Source organism: Natator depressus, chromosome 9, assembly GCF_965152275.1.
Source record: "Natator depressus isolate rNatDep1 chromosome 9, rNatDep2.hap1, whole genome shotgun sequence".
NCBI lineage: Eukaryota > Metazoa > Chordata > Testudines > Cheloniidae > Natator > Natator depressus.
Window position 1 is genome coordinate 65748975 of NC_134242.1, and position 16926 is coordinate 65765900.

At 36.7% G+C, this 16926-nt stretch overlaps 1 protein-coding gene and 1 long non-coding RNA gene across 4 annotated transcripts in view; one reads left to right on the forward strand and one right to left on the reverse strand.

Moving 5' to 3' along the window:
* The window catches only part of LOC141994230 (uncharacterized), a 355183-nt gene that overhangs the window by 293297 nt on the left and 44960 nt on the right, over positions 1-16926 (forward strand). The gene's annotated exons all lie outside the window — the stretch shown is intronic.
* The window catches only part of DIAPH2 (diaphanous related formin 2), an 807400-nt gene that overhangs the window by 136389 nt on the left and 654085 nt on the right, over positions 1-16926 (reverse strand). For all 3 annotated transcript variants that reach the window (XM_074964437.1, XM_074964436.1, XM_074964435.1), the window contains one exon: positions 16578-16673. In XM_074964437.1, the coding sequence (XP_074820538.1) occupies positions 16578-16673 (96 nt within the window). The remainder of the gene's footprint in view (positions 1-16577; positions 16674-16926) is intronic.

Consider the following 16926-nt stretch of genomic DNA (forward strand, 5'->3'; position numbering starts at 1 on the left):
AAACAACACTAAAGCTGACCTGCTAATTTGGCAGACACCTGAGAAAATTATGTTTATATTGTGTTTATAATTCAGAGACAAGATCAGCTGCCCTTCCCTTAGCTCTACAAATAGATTCACAGGACAGTGGCATGGTAGCTAGCTGGTACTTTTTTGCCAGAGGTTTCTCTAGATGGATGCCAATGGATACTTCCCTCTCCTGACCAATCAAAGCCTGGCTTTGCATTGGGCTGTGCCAATGGACATTCCCTTTGGCTCTAAGGAGCCCTCTTCGGGAACTGCTCCCTGGTTAGGCTGAGCAGGGAAGGAACAATGGACCATTCACACTCTCTACCTGTAGCAAGGATTTTCCACACACCCATGCCGCTGGAGTGTGATTCAGGGCTATTATCTGTGCTTATCCTTAGGGTATCGTATTGGCTTTCAGTTGCTAAATGTGTTGTTGTTGTTACATTGACTAAGCATTGCATTTTCTTTTCTGTTTGAGTCTAGGTAGAATCTCATTCAGGTTTCCATGTCTCAGAATATTATGTCAAAACTGTGCGGATAGACATTCTTTGCAGGGAATAAACACATTTGCCTGCTTAGGCTGACGCGATAGGTAGGAAGAGGTTCGTATCTCCAAGAATTGTGAGATTCAATGTGTGACTGGGACAGACACACTTACTGGCAGAGACTGCCTGGAAGTGTCTCACTGGTGCCCCTAACCCTCTCGAGAGGTGGTGGTGGTGGGGGATATAGTGTGGCTTGCGGTCTAATGTGCATGTCTAGGCCTGGATAGGCTGAACAGTATGATGGCTGTGTAGCAGTTTTGATCTTAGGATCTGCAAGTCAGGCTGCGCAGATATGAGCACCACTTTGCTGCAAAGACTATGTTCATACTCCTCCTTCATTACTTTACGTTATGTTTATTAAAAAAGTCATGGCCATTGTGCCATAAACAGTTCCTTAGTTTATGCACAGGTTTTTTGGGATCCCCTGGGAAATGCATGCTGCCACTACAGAAATGCAAAAATATTGCAGAAAGGGAATTTTTCAAGCAGCAAGTTGCTGGTGGGGGTTTAAACCCATTTCAAGATAACTCAGTTTTTATTAACAAAAACATGTCGGTTCCAAAATGTGATTTGATATCTATGCTAAACTTGTATATCCTTCATTTGTGCATACAAAAATCAGTATCTGAATGTATAAAAATAATTTCTGAATGGGTGTGTTTGCTGTTAACTCAATGGATGTGCATGCTAACTTTATATGCACAATTTAGACATCAACCTTTCAAACTTTTGCCCTTAAAATCTAGTGAACATTCCTCATCAGAACAGCAGCTTTAAGTTGAACTGAGATGCCAAAAATGTAAATGATGGTGTACTTGCCACTCATATAAAATCCCACCATACTAACTTGCAGCTAGTGTTTGGATTACTCTTTGTGAGAGACAGGTTGCCACATCCATTTCTGAGTCTCATAAAAGCTTATTTTTCAGTTCTCAAAGCTTACTTCCGCACACCTAACATTTAAATAGGCTTTTGGAATTGAAAACAAAGCTTTAGGAGCTTCATAATTGGCTGTGGCAACTCAGACCATGATAACAGCCGGATTGTGTAGCTTTCCTAGGGACCTGCAAAATCATATGCTTAGTTCAAAAGGGCCTCTAAAAATAAGAGCAATAATAGTCAAATTTGATACCAGAAGTAATTAGCATGGTACCCTGGACTTACCCTATATGTATGAGGCATTGTAAGCAATTATGTTACATAAGATGTTTCGCAGATACCATGGTACCATACAGTTCTTTCATTACTCTTGTGTCATGTTTATCATTAATGGACATTATATATTTACTTCAAAAAGACACATACTAATATATCTGTAGATTGTAACAGGAGAACTTATACCTTTGGTTCTTAAGGAAGTAAGAGAATAAATATAGTGCAGATATTTAAACTTTTTTTTATGCTTATAAATGTAGTATTCAGATACTTTGCAGTATAACATTACAGATAATATTTGCAGGCTGTATTTTCTTATAATTTATACTAATAAAGGCAGGTAGCTCTTTTTCATTATTTATAAATCTGGTAATTAATACTTGAACTTTGGGTTACTTATGTAAATTCAGAAGTAATTTATAATAAACATTTATCCTTAGCACCATATTTTTCAATGACATTATTCAGAAAGGATATCAATCTCCATTGCATATTTTCATTTACACAGATTCAAGTATTACCCTTTAGCTTGAATTAAAAAAATATGAAGGAAATTAACACAAATTTAATTTAAAGCAGTATACAAGTGTACAAGCAACACAACAATATATATAATGTTTGGAGTTAATACTGCCATATATTGCTGTGTCTGCCAATTACAGCACACAAGCATTAGCATTTTTTATCAGAGAAAGATGATGATTTTACACACTTGGGAAAATACTTCTTGCACAGCTATGGTCTATACGTATCTGGATTGTCTGGTATTTTGCGAATCAGTTGCAATAGGATCTGAGGTTAACATAAAAAACAACCCTTCAGCAAGACACAGAATTCTTCAGTGGAAGATAATCAATACAGTTATGCCTAGATACAGTGAGACCCAGGTAAGGACACTGTGCTTATCCTAATTCACACACTTCTGCTTTTTGTATATTTGCCTGTATTCATATTCCTAAATACTCCAAGTTGTGAAATGTTTCATACCTATGTAAGTCCCACAGTTTATAATGGAAGTTCTTGGCTAAAACCCAGGGCAGTCTGGTTTAGGAAGCTTAGGGGTTAACATTGCTTTAGTATTTTGCTTTTTTTAATTCCCTTCTCTTTGCAAATGACATTCATCCCATATGCAAAGTAACACATGGACATGCTGTGACCGTAGTTTACATGCTAGTCGACTAGGATATATTATTTAGTTGTATTACTTTAACTACCAAAATCATAAAATAAAATGCATACGTAGTAAAAACTGATTATACAACAAATACCTGTTTTTAAATTGCCTTGGGACTGCTTATAGAGCTCTCTGGACTGAAGCAATTACTAAAACTAGATCTGAATGCCATTATAGATGGTCTTTTCTTATATAACCCATATTTATATTTACCAATAAAAGCAGACTTAAAGCTTGCAATAATGTCTTGGTGGAGAAAGCCGGACAAATTTATTATCTGTGATCCCTTCTTTATCTTTTGCCATTACATTTGGGATAACTCTGAGGTACTTAAATGATATGAATAAGTCTCATTAGTCCATGACTCTTCTATTGTAAGCAAAAATCCTCCATCTAAAAATGAGATATGAAAAATGCTTCTACGTATTGTGAAAAAATAAACAAATTACAGAGATATTGTCAGTGGAGTATAACAAAATCAAAGGATACTAGTGCCTCAGTACTATAGGATCTCTAAGATGAAGACCAGATATTTGGTGAAAGTAACATTGAGCCATTTATTTTCAAAGCATGGGAGACATTTAATTGTAGGTAGTCTGTTGCAATAATTTTTTTGTCTTGTATGCAAAGCACAGGTGATGTCATTCTGTTTGATTAACAAGGCAGCAAAATGACTCCACACACTATTATGGATAGGTTTTTCTTCTGGTTTGTCAAAAAAGCATCTAGCACACTTTGCAAGCTATATAAATAACGATAAACATTCTTACTAGCTCAGAAAACAAACATGTATATCAGAAATCAATTTACTCATAAAAGTACCATTTGCAATACATTCTTTTAAATGGATTGGGTTCTAGCTGTGTGAAGTTTTATTTTAATGTGTTTTAACAAATAAGAGCAGCCATCGAGAAACCTAACTAACATGATTTTATTTGGTATAATAGAAGGATAAATGTGAAAGTCATGTGTTAATTCTAACCTTCAGGATGCTCATCATCAAAAGTTTCAAATTACAGTAAAACATAATTTCTGTTCTTTTCTGGGTTGGAGAATTCTGATGGATTCAGACATAATACATAGATCTGGGTAATTTTTTAAAAGCGTGCACTGAATTTTTTTTTTTTAATTAAAAAGTGTCTTTATGTAATCTGAAAATTATCTAAAGCCATTAAAAAGCAGTAATGTTCTACTGTCTCAGTTTCATTTTATCCTATTGAAGTTTAACAAGTGGTGGCAGCTTTCCAGATAACTCGCATAAAAGATTCAAATTAGGTGTCAAAGTTGAATAAGGCAGGTTTGTTTTAATTTTTTCTCTCTCATGCATACTGCTAAAATGGAAATGGTAATGACAATATAACAAGTTTCCTCAAATAAATCAAGTTCACAAGACAATTCTTAAATTATGCCCAGTGTGCATCTCATTGATGTGCTGCAAGCTGACATGATATTGATGTATGGTATTCAAAAATGATCCAAAAGTTGCATTTCAGCACAGACTGCAGTACATATTCTATTAATATATTCCACACTCAGATCTAAAGCACAAAGAACATACATGTACCTTAAAGCTGTAACTCCCCTGCAGTGAGAAGGTGGAAAAGTGATGGCACATAATGCCATTGCAGCTGCAATATTTCTGAACTAGGACACTCAAAAAAGGGCAATAGCTATTAACATTTCTGGAACTTTAAGTTTAATTCCACAGAAAAGATTTAGCTGTTTACTGGTAAGAAAAAAACTAGAAAGAACAGTTAGGTCTGCAAAGAAATTTGCTTAAACAAATATTAGAAGGAAAATATTTCAGAATCAGATTTCTCTAATAATCTCGTACCCTGAGGCTATTCCCTTTTTCAGTTTTAGCATGTCAGGATATTGGCAAAGTTGTAAAAGAGCAAGAATATTTTTCTAAAAGGAAACAATACTACATTGAAAATATGCAATTTTTAATGTTTAGAGTATAGCCTCTAAAGACAAGAAACCTAGTGAAGGTACAAGATTTGCAGTTAAATCCTGTAGTCATGTACAATAATAAAACAAGCTTAAGAAGATAGAGCATGCAGTGTGTCTCTCATTAATTATCGTGCATTTGAAAAATCAATGTATCAATTAATATGTAGGAATGCAATGAAATGTAGTCTTTTTTATTTTCACAGCTTGATGAGGAAGAGATTTTATTGAAACAGTGTTTAATTAATTACAATGTATTATATTAAAATCTACCTGTTCATTTGCAAGATTTGCAAAACAGGAGACAGGAAAAAACAACAGTTTCAGACACAAAACTAGATGTACTTTTCCAAACCCATAATTTATTTGCCTGTGGATTTTACCCAGACACATTTATCTAGGTGTATATGAATGCACAGAGAGAAAGAGATAAATATTTCTATATCAAATATATCTCCACTCAGGGTTGCTATCATAGAGAAAATAAACAGTGTTACTTTTCAAGTTTTAAAATAAATGCTTCTACAGTGAATTTCTTTCACAATAGAATAAAATTAAGTATTTTAAGGCTGCATACACTAATGTTTAAAAGGATCATTAAGAAAATGATTCCCATACTGGGCTAAATCCTGAAGTCTTCCTTCAGGCAAAACTCCAACATGAGATTTTGCTGTTGTCAAAACTCCTGGTAACAGCTTTGTTAAAAAACAATCTTTCGTCCCAAAGCAAAAAAAAAAAAAAAAAAAAAAAAGCCTTGGAGTTTTTCACTATGGCTATCTGAATGGGCAAAAGTCTGAATGAATTATCTCAAAGGAAGGTGCTATTTCTTTTCAGTCACTTTTGAACTATTACTGCCCTATTCGGTATATTCTTCCAGAAAAGTTACAATGCTAACTGGCACTGTGCACAAGATTTTACACCACCACCAAACCCAGTCAACAGTTCTGCTTTGCCATACTTGCCATTTGTTCAAAATACGACACACACAAACACACAGATTAAAAATACCATCAGGCAAGAAGAAAAACCATTTCTGTCTAGTAGAAAATATACAATATGTTACATCTGTACTTCACAGGCTTTGGGTCCAAGAAAAAGTAAAATAAAAACTTCGTAGACACCAAAGGCCTTTGCATCTTTCAAGGGCAAGATTTCCAGTCTGTTGAATCTTGCAGTGCTGAACATTTGTAATAAGCCCTTAACTCTTCTGACTTAGAAATGGATGACAACTAAGTCTGGAGCCACAAAAGCTACAGAGACCCCCTAACATATTTTCCATCTACCATAAGCAAAACATCAACATCAAAATCCATTCATCCTTCTTAGCATCCATATCTGGGGTGTCTGGGCTGTAGCAATTGCACAATTGTTAAAAAAATAAAAGATAAATCTTTCATTTTCATCAACACTGCCATTTCTTACCCAAATCTATACTCTAGGGTAGCCAGGAGGCCTTGGGAAGTCCCTGGGCGAAGATGCTAGATGGCATAAGGTGTGATTAGTTAGTGGAGTCTTGTTTGTGATTTGTAGCAGCAATGAAGAATCTTCTTTTTACCCATGACAGTCAAAACTCCTACTTCTCTACCATGAAGGACATTACATAAAGTCATTGTAGCCCACTCTTAAAATGCCCCACTTCCCTTACTAAAGCAGTTTATTCTATGCATCACTAACAGGTACACTGGGTCTTGTATTGTATCCCAAGCGCCGCGCCCCCACCTGTCAATATAACCAAACTTCCTGATCCTTGAAAGCAAACACATTTATACTTATATTGTAACATTTTCATATCAAAACTATAAATTTATTTTAAAACATACATTTTTGGGTTACATTTTCAGGAACTTCCTAAATTGCACCACTATTAGTTGCATATGTAAACCCCTTCCTTGACATGATCAAGAAGGATAACTTCTTTCTCTTTTCACTTTCTCTTCTTTGATGCTGCATTTGTGGTATGTATCAAATGTTTATAATGATAATTCCATCTGCGGCCCAAATACAGATTCAATACCCCTTTCTGCATTACCAGATATTAACATAGCACAAACAATAAGGGCCCTTTTCTATAAAACAGAAAAAAACACTTTCACTTTCCTTTACCATTGTAACGCTTACTTTTAAAACTCAATCATGCACTCTTTCCTCTTTTATTAACAATTAAAACTTTCATCATCAGTATCTCCAATTCCAGATTGTACATCTCAGATTTAAGGTCAGATATTAGCCAGCCAAGATGTGGTTATGCAAGGTGGAAAGGCGGAACAAAGAGCCTCTTTGCCCTTTTCCTACACTCCCCCAAGCACAAGGACCAGCATACCTTAAATGGGAAAGAGGAAGGGATATATCCTCTCCTTCAACCCCAGCTAAGTCCAGTGAGCTCCAACAAACCAAGAACTGTGGGAGTCATTGTATCTCCATGGAGCATAATGCCTTTAGGAGTAACCCCTGAGATGGGGTGGGTCCACATTGGTCTGTGTGTATTAACTTAAGTTCTTTTGGAATTTACAGTACACTTTAGTACTCAACTCTGCTATCAGGACAGCTCCTGTTATTTGTTAGGCGTACTTCCCCGTTCCTGTTATGAAAGTTATTTGCTCTTGTTAGGGAGCCCATCTTCGTCCTTTCACAGTTCTTTCAAAGACCAAAAAGAAGGAAAACACTACCATTGGTGTTTAGTAGCAAAATTGTCTTTTACATGTTAGCAGCCACCACTGATAATTTGCCTCTTCAGAAGTTGTTCTTTTGATAAATGATATTTTTATCAATCAAGCTGATCAGCATATCATACCATCACGTTCAGGTTTGTGCCTCTATCTTAGATCTTCTTGATAAAACCATAAGAAGTAAATACACCAAAAGAAAGATCTACTTTTTATGTTCAGACTAGCGGTTTCAGCTATTATCTCTCTTTCTCACGTTGTTTTCATTTTCATTATGCATTGGTTTTGGCAACAGGTTTATGATATGAAACTTCATTGAGATAGAGAACACATGCATGAAAAAGAAAATGTGTGAAATGACCATATTGCTGGGGTATTTTTATTATGTGGTTGAGTTTGCTTGTTATCATGTACTTAAGGGAAATATACCACAATTGCAACAGTAACAACCTACAAAATATCTCTCTTTCACTTGGTTTTTGTTAAGAATTATGTTATTTGCAGTCAGAATAGCTCAAGATGCAGCAGTGAAATGAAACCTATGTCCAATGTTGCCAGAGAACAGAAAGAAATATAACATTAATGTTTCTCTCTCTTATTTGCTTTTGATTAAGGATGGATGACTGCTACCAAGACCACTTGAAGATGAAATCTTTGCCCTAACTTTCAAAACAACAGCAAAAATATATTTCCCTCTTTCTTCTTTTCTGTGTGTTAAGGATAGATGCTGACTTTCTGGAAGCACTGCAGCAAGTTATGAATAATGTATGAAATGAAAAATTCCTGCTTACTGCACAGAGAAAGTACAGACAGCTAGCTATATGCTACATGCTAGCCAAACACAACCAAACAGCCCAGCAAGCTAAGAAATCCCAAGACCTACCCTACTTCTCCCACAGGAAATTAAAACAAAATAAAATATTTTTTTTTTGTTTCCTCCTGCTAAAACCCCAGAGGCACTCACTTAGCTCCTGTCTAAAGAAGATCCTCACTCATGAAAACTCCAAGCCCCCAACATCAAAATCCATCCAGAATACTAAAAAGGAAACTAAATAACATTCTCTTTAGAAGTTTATAGTGAGTTTTAAAAGTTGGTAAAATTTTCCCATCTAGCTCCCATCTAGATATTGGTTGTAAGTCTCAAAGTCTCATCTACAAGCGTCTTCCAGCTGTTTGAATATATTGGAGAGTTACGTAACAGAGAGGGAGTGGCTTCCAAGGCAAATGAGAGGGTGTTTACTTTTAAATTGCTGTTTCAATTAGGTACTCAAATATTAGGTGGTGCTAGAGTTTGTCATCTACGATCTGAACTAATTTAAGGGGTAGTCCACATTTTGACATGTCAATCTTACTTGTTCAAACATATTTGTGGTTTGATGGTACTGTGATACAACATGATGATACAATGCAAAGATGTTGTGATGCAACATGTTTGTTTTTATATTCTTCCAGTAAAAGTGCTTATTATTAAACTATTTGTTGAGTTACTGCCCAAAGACCCAAATAATGACAAGGGTCCCATTGTGCTAGGTGCTGGAAAACAAAGACGACGACATTATTCCTTGCCCCAACAAGCTTACAAACAAATGAAAACACAGACAAGTGATGGACAAAAAGGATACAATGTACTAGCCAAGGGTACAGAACAAAAGATTCCTCCAATAATTTTATTATTATTTCATTTGTAAAATAGTTTCTCCTTATTTGGTGGCATTGTACTTACTCAAAGGCTCCCCATGAGAATAGTTACGCCCATCTTTAGTTTTAACTAAAATTGACACACAGATCAGTGTTACTGTAAAGACAGAAGCACAGCAGTTCCACATAACTCTCAAGGAACTAATCTGTGCTGGAGCAATTAAAAAAACTAGTTTGTGAATCTCATAAGGTCCTTAGCAGTATCCGATTATTGATACCTCCAAGCCTAATATAGTTCAGCTTGTTGTTGACTACACTTTAGAGACCCCTTCCTTCTCATACTACAAATGAACAACTAGATCTAAATGTTAAAAAGGGACTAATGATTTAGGGTGCCTTCATTTTTGGATGCCAATTTTACACACCTTCATACGTCCTGATTTTTAGAGGGTCTGTACTGCTCAACACTTCCTGAGAAACCACGCCCCTGTAAGGAATTTCAAATTGGGTGCGCCCTAAAAAATGGAGTCATGCAAAATCACTAATCATCTTCTAAAATTTAGGTCTTCAAGCCTATTATTGAAAGACTCAAAGTCCAAGGCCAGAAAGAACCATTGTGATAATCTAGTCTGACCTCCGGTATACCACAGGCCATAGAATTTACCTAAAATAATACCCAGAGTACATTTTTTAATTTTTCAAGGCTGGCTCAGTTTAACACAGCATGAAATTAAAGGTGGCAATAGCTCAACAATAAATGGATTTAAAAGCAAGAGAATTTTAAAGACAGAGTTGATTTGAACAAATAACTATTTGTGGATATGGACTGTATCCATTCAGCCTACGTTACTCACACCCACAAGATGAAATGACATATTCCAGGATAGTGACATCCTGCTATATTCCTTGTATATGCAAATGATGTATGTATAAAAATGAATGTAAAATGTCATAACTAATTATTTTCTAATGAAGCTGAATTTTTTTTTGACTCACAAGAGACTAAGATAAAAATGGATTATAAAATTCTGTTGAACCCTCTATTGATTCTGGGCAGAGAAGAACCATCAGATGTCCTAAGAATGTCAGTCACATGTGGTTATTCACCATATTTCTGGCATATATGCAAGGATTGGTACATCTACACCATCACTGTTAAACTGTAAGTTTGTCAAAGGGGAATATTGGCTTGTGGCCTGTCATAAATATAAAGGGAAGGGTAAACCCCTTTAAAATCCCTCCTGGCCAGAGGAAATCTCCTCTCACCTGTAAAGGGTTAAGAAGCTAAAGGTAACCTCGCTGGCACCTGACCAAAATGACCAATAAGGAGACAAGATACTTTCAAAAGCTGGGAGGAGGGAGAGAAACAAAGAGTATGTGTGTCTGTCTATATTCTGTCTTTGCCGGGGATAGACCAGGAATGAAGCCTTAGAACTTTTAGTAAGTAATCTAGCTAGGTACGTGTTAGATTATGATTTCTTTAAATGGCTGAGAAAAGAATTGTGCTGAATAGAATAACTATTTCTGTCTGTGTATCTTTTTTGTAACTTAAGGTTTTTGCCTAGAGGGGTTCTCTATGTTTTGAATCTAATTACCCTGTAAGGTATCTACCATCCTGATTTTACAGGGGGGGGATTTTTTTTTTTATTTCTATTTACTTCTATTTCTATTAAAAGTCTTTTTGTAAGAAAACTGAATGCTTTTTCATTGTTCTCAGATCCAAGGGTTTGGGTCTGTGGTCACCTATGCAAATTGGTGAGGCTTTTTATCCAACATTTCCCTGGAAAGGGGGGGTGCAAGTGTTGGGAGGATTGTTCATCGTTCTTAAGATCCAAGGGTCTGGGTCTGTAGTCACCTAGGCAAATTGGTGAGGCTTTTTACCAAACCTTGTCCAGGAAGTGGGGTGCAAGGTTTTGGGAAGTATTTTGGGGGGAAAGACGTGTCCAAACAGCTCTTCCCCAGTAACCAGTATTTGTTTGGTGGTGGTAGCGGCCAATCCAAGGACAAAAGGGTGGAATATTTTGTACCTTGGGGAAGTTTTGACCTAAGCTGGTAAAGACAAGCTTAGGAGGTTTTTCATGCAGGTCCCCACATCTGTACCCCAGAGTTCAGAGTGGGGGAGGAACCCTGACATGGCCAAATAGTATGTCTGAATTTCTGTCATGAAAATAGGCATCACAAGAGGAAGTTTCTTGCAGAATATTCTTTCCTTATGCTAACCTTTACACCATTTCCTATATCAAAAATCAGCCTGCTAAATTCATGCTTTCACAACAGTCAAATGGAATTGACCCTATATCTCGCTGTCCTGCAGAGATCATCGCTGACGAAATATGCATGAGAGCTGATTATATTCTGTTGGAAAAGGGACAAGAAGAAGTGATTGAAATTTCTATAGAGAACATCAGTTCTTGCTTAGAACAATTTTGCATATAAATAGGGCATAAAACGGTCTGTACTCAATTTGTTCTCCAGTTGTTGACAAAAAATGTCATCAACTCCACTGTATATTGCACTCCTAAACTTCTATCTTCTTGTAATGCAAACCTAGATCTGATTAATCAATCAGTGAATCACTATGCTTATGTAGAGCCACCCAAAATGAGAATCTCATTGCCCTTAATAAATGAAATAAGAAAGCAAATTAAAAATCAGTATCAAGCAAATAAGTTCTGAGATTAGTTTTGAAAAGATCCAGGAGCTAATATAGAAATAGGAAAGCAGTTCTTCAAGGAGCTGCAAAATGAGTCAGAGGCCAAGGACCATTGTCAATGGTCCTGACATGAGAAACTATTAATGTCTGGGAAGTAATCCATGCAGAAGCAGAACACAGAATTTATAATGAAAAACCTTCATTCATAAGTGGGTAAAATCTCTAGTCTGATGTGCTGCATCTGAACAATACTTGAACATAGATTGAAATTATTTTTATGTAAGATCTATGGGATAATTTGAAGATCAGAAGGAAATGAAGGCTGCTATAAAGAAGTGATCTGGAGGTCAAAGAAATTGATAGAATTGGGCTGGTGTGAGTTTAAGAACAGTGAAACAAATGCATTAGCTTTAAGAGGGTTACACTGGAATCTAAACATGCTATTTTGTCTTAGAAATATCTCAAAGTGAGTACTGAATGGCCAATGTAATTACTTTATGTGTGAAAATAAATTGTGCTGTATCTTTCCCATCTGGTATTTATTCTTTTATACACCATATTGGGTTTTAATTCAAGAACCTGATGATTTAGGTTAATTTAATCATTCCTTTCTGTCTCTCTCTTTTTCTAGAAGTGAATTTAGTGGCCATGAAAGGTCCTAGCTTAAAAACTTTGATAAATAAAGGGCTTTCTTTATCAATACACAAAGTACAGTATGGACAGTTCCAGTGCATGCACCTTCACACTGCTATGCTATTGTGCCTGAAAACTGTTACAGAAAGACTTACTCTAGGGAAAAAGGATAATTCAGTTCTTGGCCTTTCTGCACAGAATGACAAGGGTGCCAAACAGTGAGTTGATTTTGTGATATAATGTTTATTAGGGACTGAAATAAGACCAGCTCGTCCTTTTACATAGGCTACTGAACTGTTATTAGTTGGCAACCACTTCTGATGACTACCAACATATGCGGAGTTGCACCAGTATTTTATGAGTAAATAGTTTGTTAAACTCCTAATATAACCATGGAAAGTAGATGCCAGAAAAGAAGACTTGATTCATTCAGTTTCATTCTTTGCATTTTGCTGGACTGCTTGAAACATCAATTCCACTAACATTTTATTCTGAATCTATTCTTGAATACCTGTTCCATTGACCAATTGCTCTTGCTGTTGAGAACTTTTCCCTACTATCCTCACTTCCTTCCTTTCAGGTCATTGCTCAATGTCCTATCAACTTTGAGTCTATGAGTAATTCCCTTTCTTCATTTATACTCCTTGAAGATGTCCCCGTGTACCTATCTTCATATCTTCTCCTTTTTAAACTATATACATTTAGCTCCCTTTGTCTCTTCTAACATTTCTTCCAGATTTGGTTCCCTTTTTTGTATTTTCCCTATTTTTTCTACATCCTTTCTGAACAGTGCGGTCCACAATCTTCCATCCACAGTGGCACTACAGCTACTTAATGATAAACAGCCGATAGACTAAAGACAAGATTGGAGTTGGTGCTAGGCATAAGCAGACTAAGCAATTGCTTCGGGCCCTGAGCAGCTCAAGGGGGCCCCCTACTTGCTTTTTAGTGTGTGTGTGTAAAATACTCCTTCTTAGGGCCCCCAATTGGCTAGCAGCACCTCTAAGATTATGTTTACTGGTGGAGTGAGGCGTAACTACACAGAAGAGTCTCTGTTAAGGGAAGTGAGCTGGGTAAATTCTGCTCTCATCTCTCTGCACCAGTGCTACATCCTTCTCTCACACCTCATAATTGGGAGTCTTTATATCTCCCTAGCTTTCACTTCTCTCCTCCACTCAAATAGGGCTCCCTATCTTTTTAAAATAAATTTGTGCTGCCATTGTGTCACAAGTTACAGTCCTAGTCACATATGTGTCTCCAGGATGAAGGGTCAAACCCATGCTTATTTCCTCAAACAAGGCAGAGGAATTGGCCTAATAGTGGGAGAGTACAGGATAGGTTGTGAATAGCAGGAGCGGGATTGATTGAAAAACAGTGGCTGAAGCAATTTTGTACAAACTTCCCCAGTTATTGGGCTAACTGAATCTCTAATCCCCCTCCTGTTCTCTCCACATGCACCCCCCTTTAGGTCTCAAGCTGTCACCTGTCTCTCAGAGTGGAATCATGCAATTCTCACACTCTCAGACTGGGCCCTCAGTTGCAGTCCCCTCCCTGTGTATCAACCATGATTTACCTCAGTAGGTCTCACATATTCTGACCCTGCAATTCTGTTCTCTCTGGGGCAGTGACACAGTAATCAAACAGCCTCCTTAAAGCAAAGTATTATTTATTTGGAACAAAAGTGTTTCAGAGAAAACAACTTCAAAACAACAACAGACTGTATGCATATTTAGCTTTTCCTTCAGGCTTACCATTTCATGGCTCTGGGATAGCCCAAATCATTAGACATGCTCCACAGAGTATCTCTCTTTGTGTTAGCCTGTCTCCCTACACAGTTTTTGGCAAGTGAGACCCCTCCCCCCTTTTCCCTCGAGAAGGGCTCTAACACTTTAGCATTCTTTTCATTTCCAAGTGCCAAGCTTTGCCAAAATAAGTCCTGCAACTTATTAGAGTGAAGACAGCATTACTGAAACTAGTCATTTCTATGATTTTATAAGCGTACTCTTCAGTGTTCTTATCTGAGAAGCCCGTGTGTCACCTTCATATACACAAGCAGTTGAATTCAGCCATTATAAGTATACAACAAACATTCCACTACCCTCAATATACAATAACTTGACCTCACTGACCAGGTCACATACCATGTTCATAAAACTATTACGTAGCAGTACTCATAACATTATTACATGTCTACTTCATATCTGACACACAGACTTTCTAAGAAAGAAAAAGAATAATGAGGCATCATAAATTTCAGCCACAGGCGAATATTTTGGAGGAAGTTCTGAGCTATTGAACAGAGGAGTTTATACGGACCCTTAACTAAAAGCACTGTTGCGTCACTGTGCCATTAGAAAATACAGTATGCACTTATGAAAATTCGGTGTTCATTTATGTAGCCGGGTTGTAAGACAAAAGGTTCAATAAAAGATAAAATGAATGATCCCCTGGTTGTTCAACAGACTTTACGGGGCGGGGGTAGGATTTAATATATTAGTTTTCACCACTGATGGCAGAATCAATCAAGATTTCTACATCTAGTCTTATGACTCTATCACATACGAAAGCAAAGCCAATGTTAGCAAAAAAGAAAAAAAATCTGACAGACTACGTTAAGATTGCCTACTCTGACCAAGTTTACTGCAGACATGCACCACATTGTATTTATAAGCTTTCAGATCAAGGACAACAGAAAACATACTTTGTCCTGTTTCCATTTTAAAACTAACAAATTAATTACTCAGGCATGCTCATATTATTTCTTTTAATTGGGAGAACAGAAATATTGCTCAGATGGAAGGATGATTTTGAAAATGTAGTGAATAGTGTGTGCATCAAGTATTTCACTCTTGTTCTTTTTTTTAAGATCAGGTTTATGACAAATTATAAACAATAATAAATCACTATTATATTCCATTACTTTTACTGCTACCAGATAGAAGGTAGCACATTGTGCCTTATTAACTCAGCTGCATGGAAACTATGCTGAGTCTAAAATGACAATGAATGGTTTTGCATTGACAGTTCAGAGCAAAATAGAACAGTAGTGGCAATTTGAAGTCCTAAGCCCTATGTGGCAGTCAGGGATAGGGTGTGAAGAAAACAGTGGTAATATTCCTGGCTACCTCTTCCTTTGAGATAAAATGTATTCTTGCAGTCAGATAGCCCCAAGAGTTATATATTACATATGGATGTAAAGGTAAGTCGCAAGAAGTCTGTCTACATGGCTCTAACTGCAGGATCAGAACTAATGGGGTGAGCGGGGGCTCACTTTACTCTTTTATGGAGTGGTAAGATGTACTCCCCAATTTGCCACCAATACCACTTTTCCAAACCCTCCGCATGGATCTGACTCATAAGGGCTTGATTTTGCCCTGCGTAAAGAAGTCATTTTAAACAATCTGATTTATTAAAATACTGTTTTTGCTATAAGACAAGTTAAAACTAGAAAATTACAAAATACAACGTATGTTGCCATACACTTTAATAAGAGATAGATTCAAAGTAACAATAATTTATATATTTTACGTGTTTGAAAAGTTACGTGTGTGTGAGTATTTGCTCCACTCTTCCTTGAGTCACTTCAAAACCCATACCTGGTACAGAGGACAATCATTCAAGAACATCCCTACAGAATGTTAGTAAATCAACAGAATGAAGCTGCTTTAATAATGAATTGAGTTTTACTCCCCATAAAGGTTACAGCTTCTAGCCCAATGAGCATGAACCCGAGCATGGCCCTTGAGAAAAGCTAGCGGCCATATGCATCACTCCATTAGTGTAAGAAGTTACTATGACTTTCTTAGGGCCAATTACAACAAATAATTTAATTATACTGATGGGTTTAAATGATATAAAATACACACATGCTCTTTTAAAAAAACAATGATTTTTTAAAATGTGAAATTAAACACAGTGGGAACCCTTGTTCTAGTTTTCTGCAGAGTCTACAATTATCTGAAGATAATTAGTTACCAAGTTTAAAATTGTGATCACACAGCTATAACCTGCTGAGATTTCACACCAGAAGTGAAAGACCAACTTTCAATGAAAGCTCTTAAAAGCCTTGGCAAGACTCTTCCCCTCATCCCCATATTTGGAACACTAGATTCCCCTCCCTCCATAACCACAAATCTACTAGAAAATGTCTTACTCACCCTGAATTCTTGGTGTTCGTTTCCTGCGATCCCGGAAGGCTGCCCCTGACTGCAGAGCCTCGAGCAGATTATCCATCACTCCTGTCTCATCACCCTCTGTGAATAGGGGAAAAAGTAAAATTAATCTCAGTGCAATTAAAGTGAGATTGCATGAAAAAAAGAAAGCAAAACTGACGTCAGATTTACATAAAACCTCTAAATTAAATTCATATATAGTATAACATAATGAACGCGTCATACAGACTCCTGACTAGTTTGCTTATGATGGTCTATTAAGCAATACTGATGACAACCTCACTGTTCTTTCAATTTAAAGATCTTGTCCTGTGTATTATTGATGACATGTTCA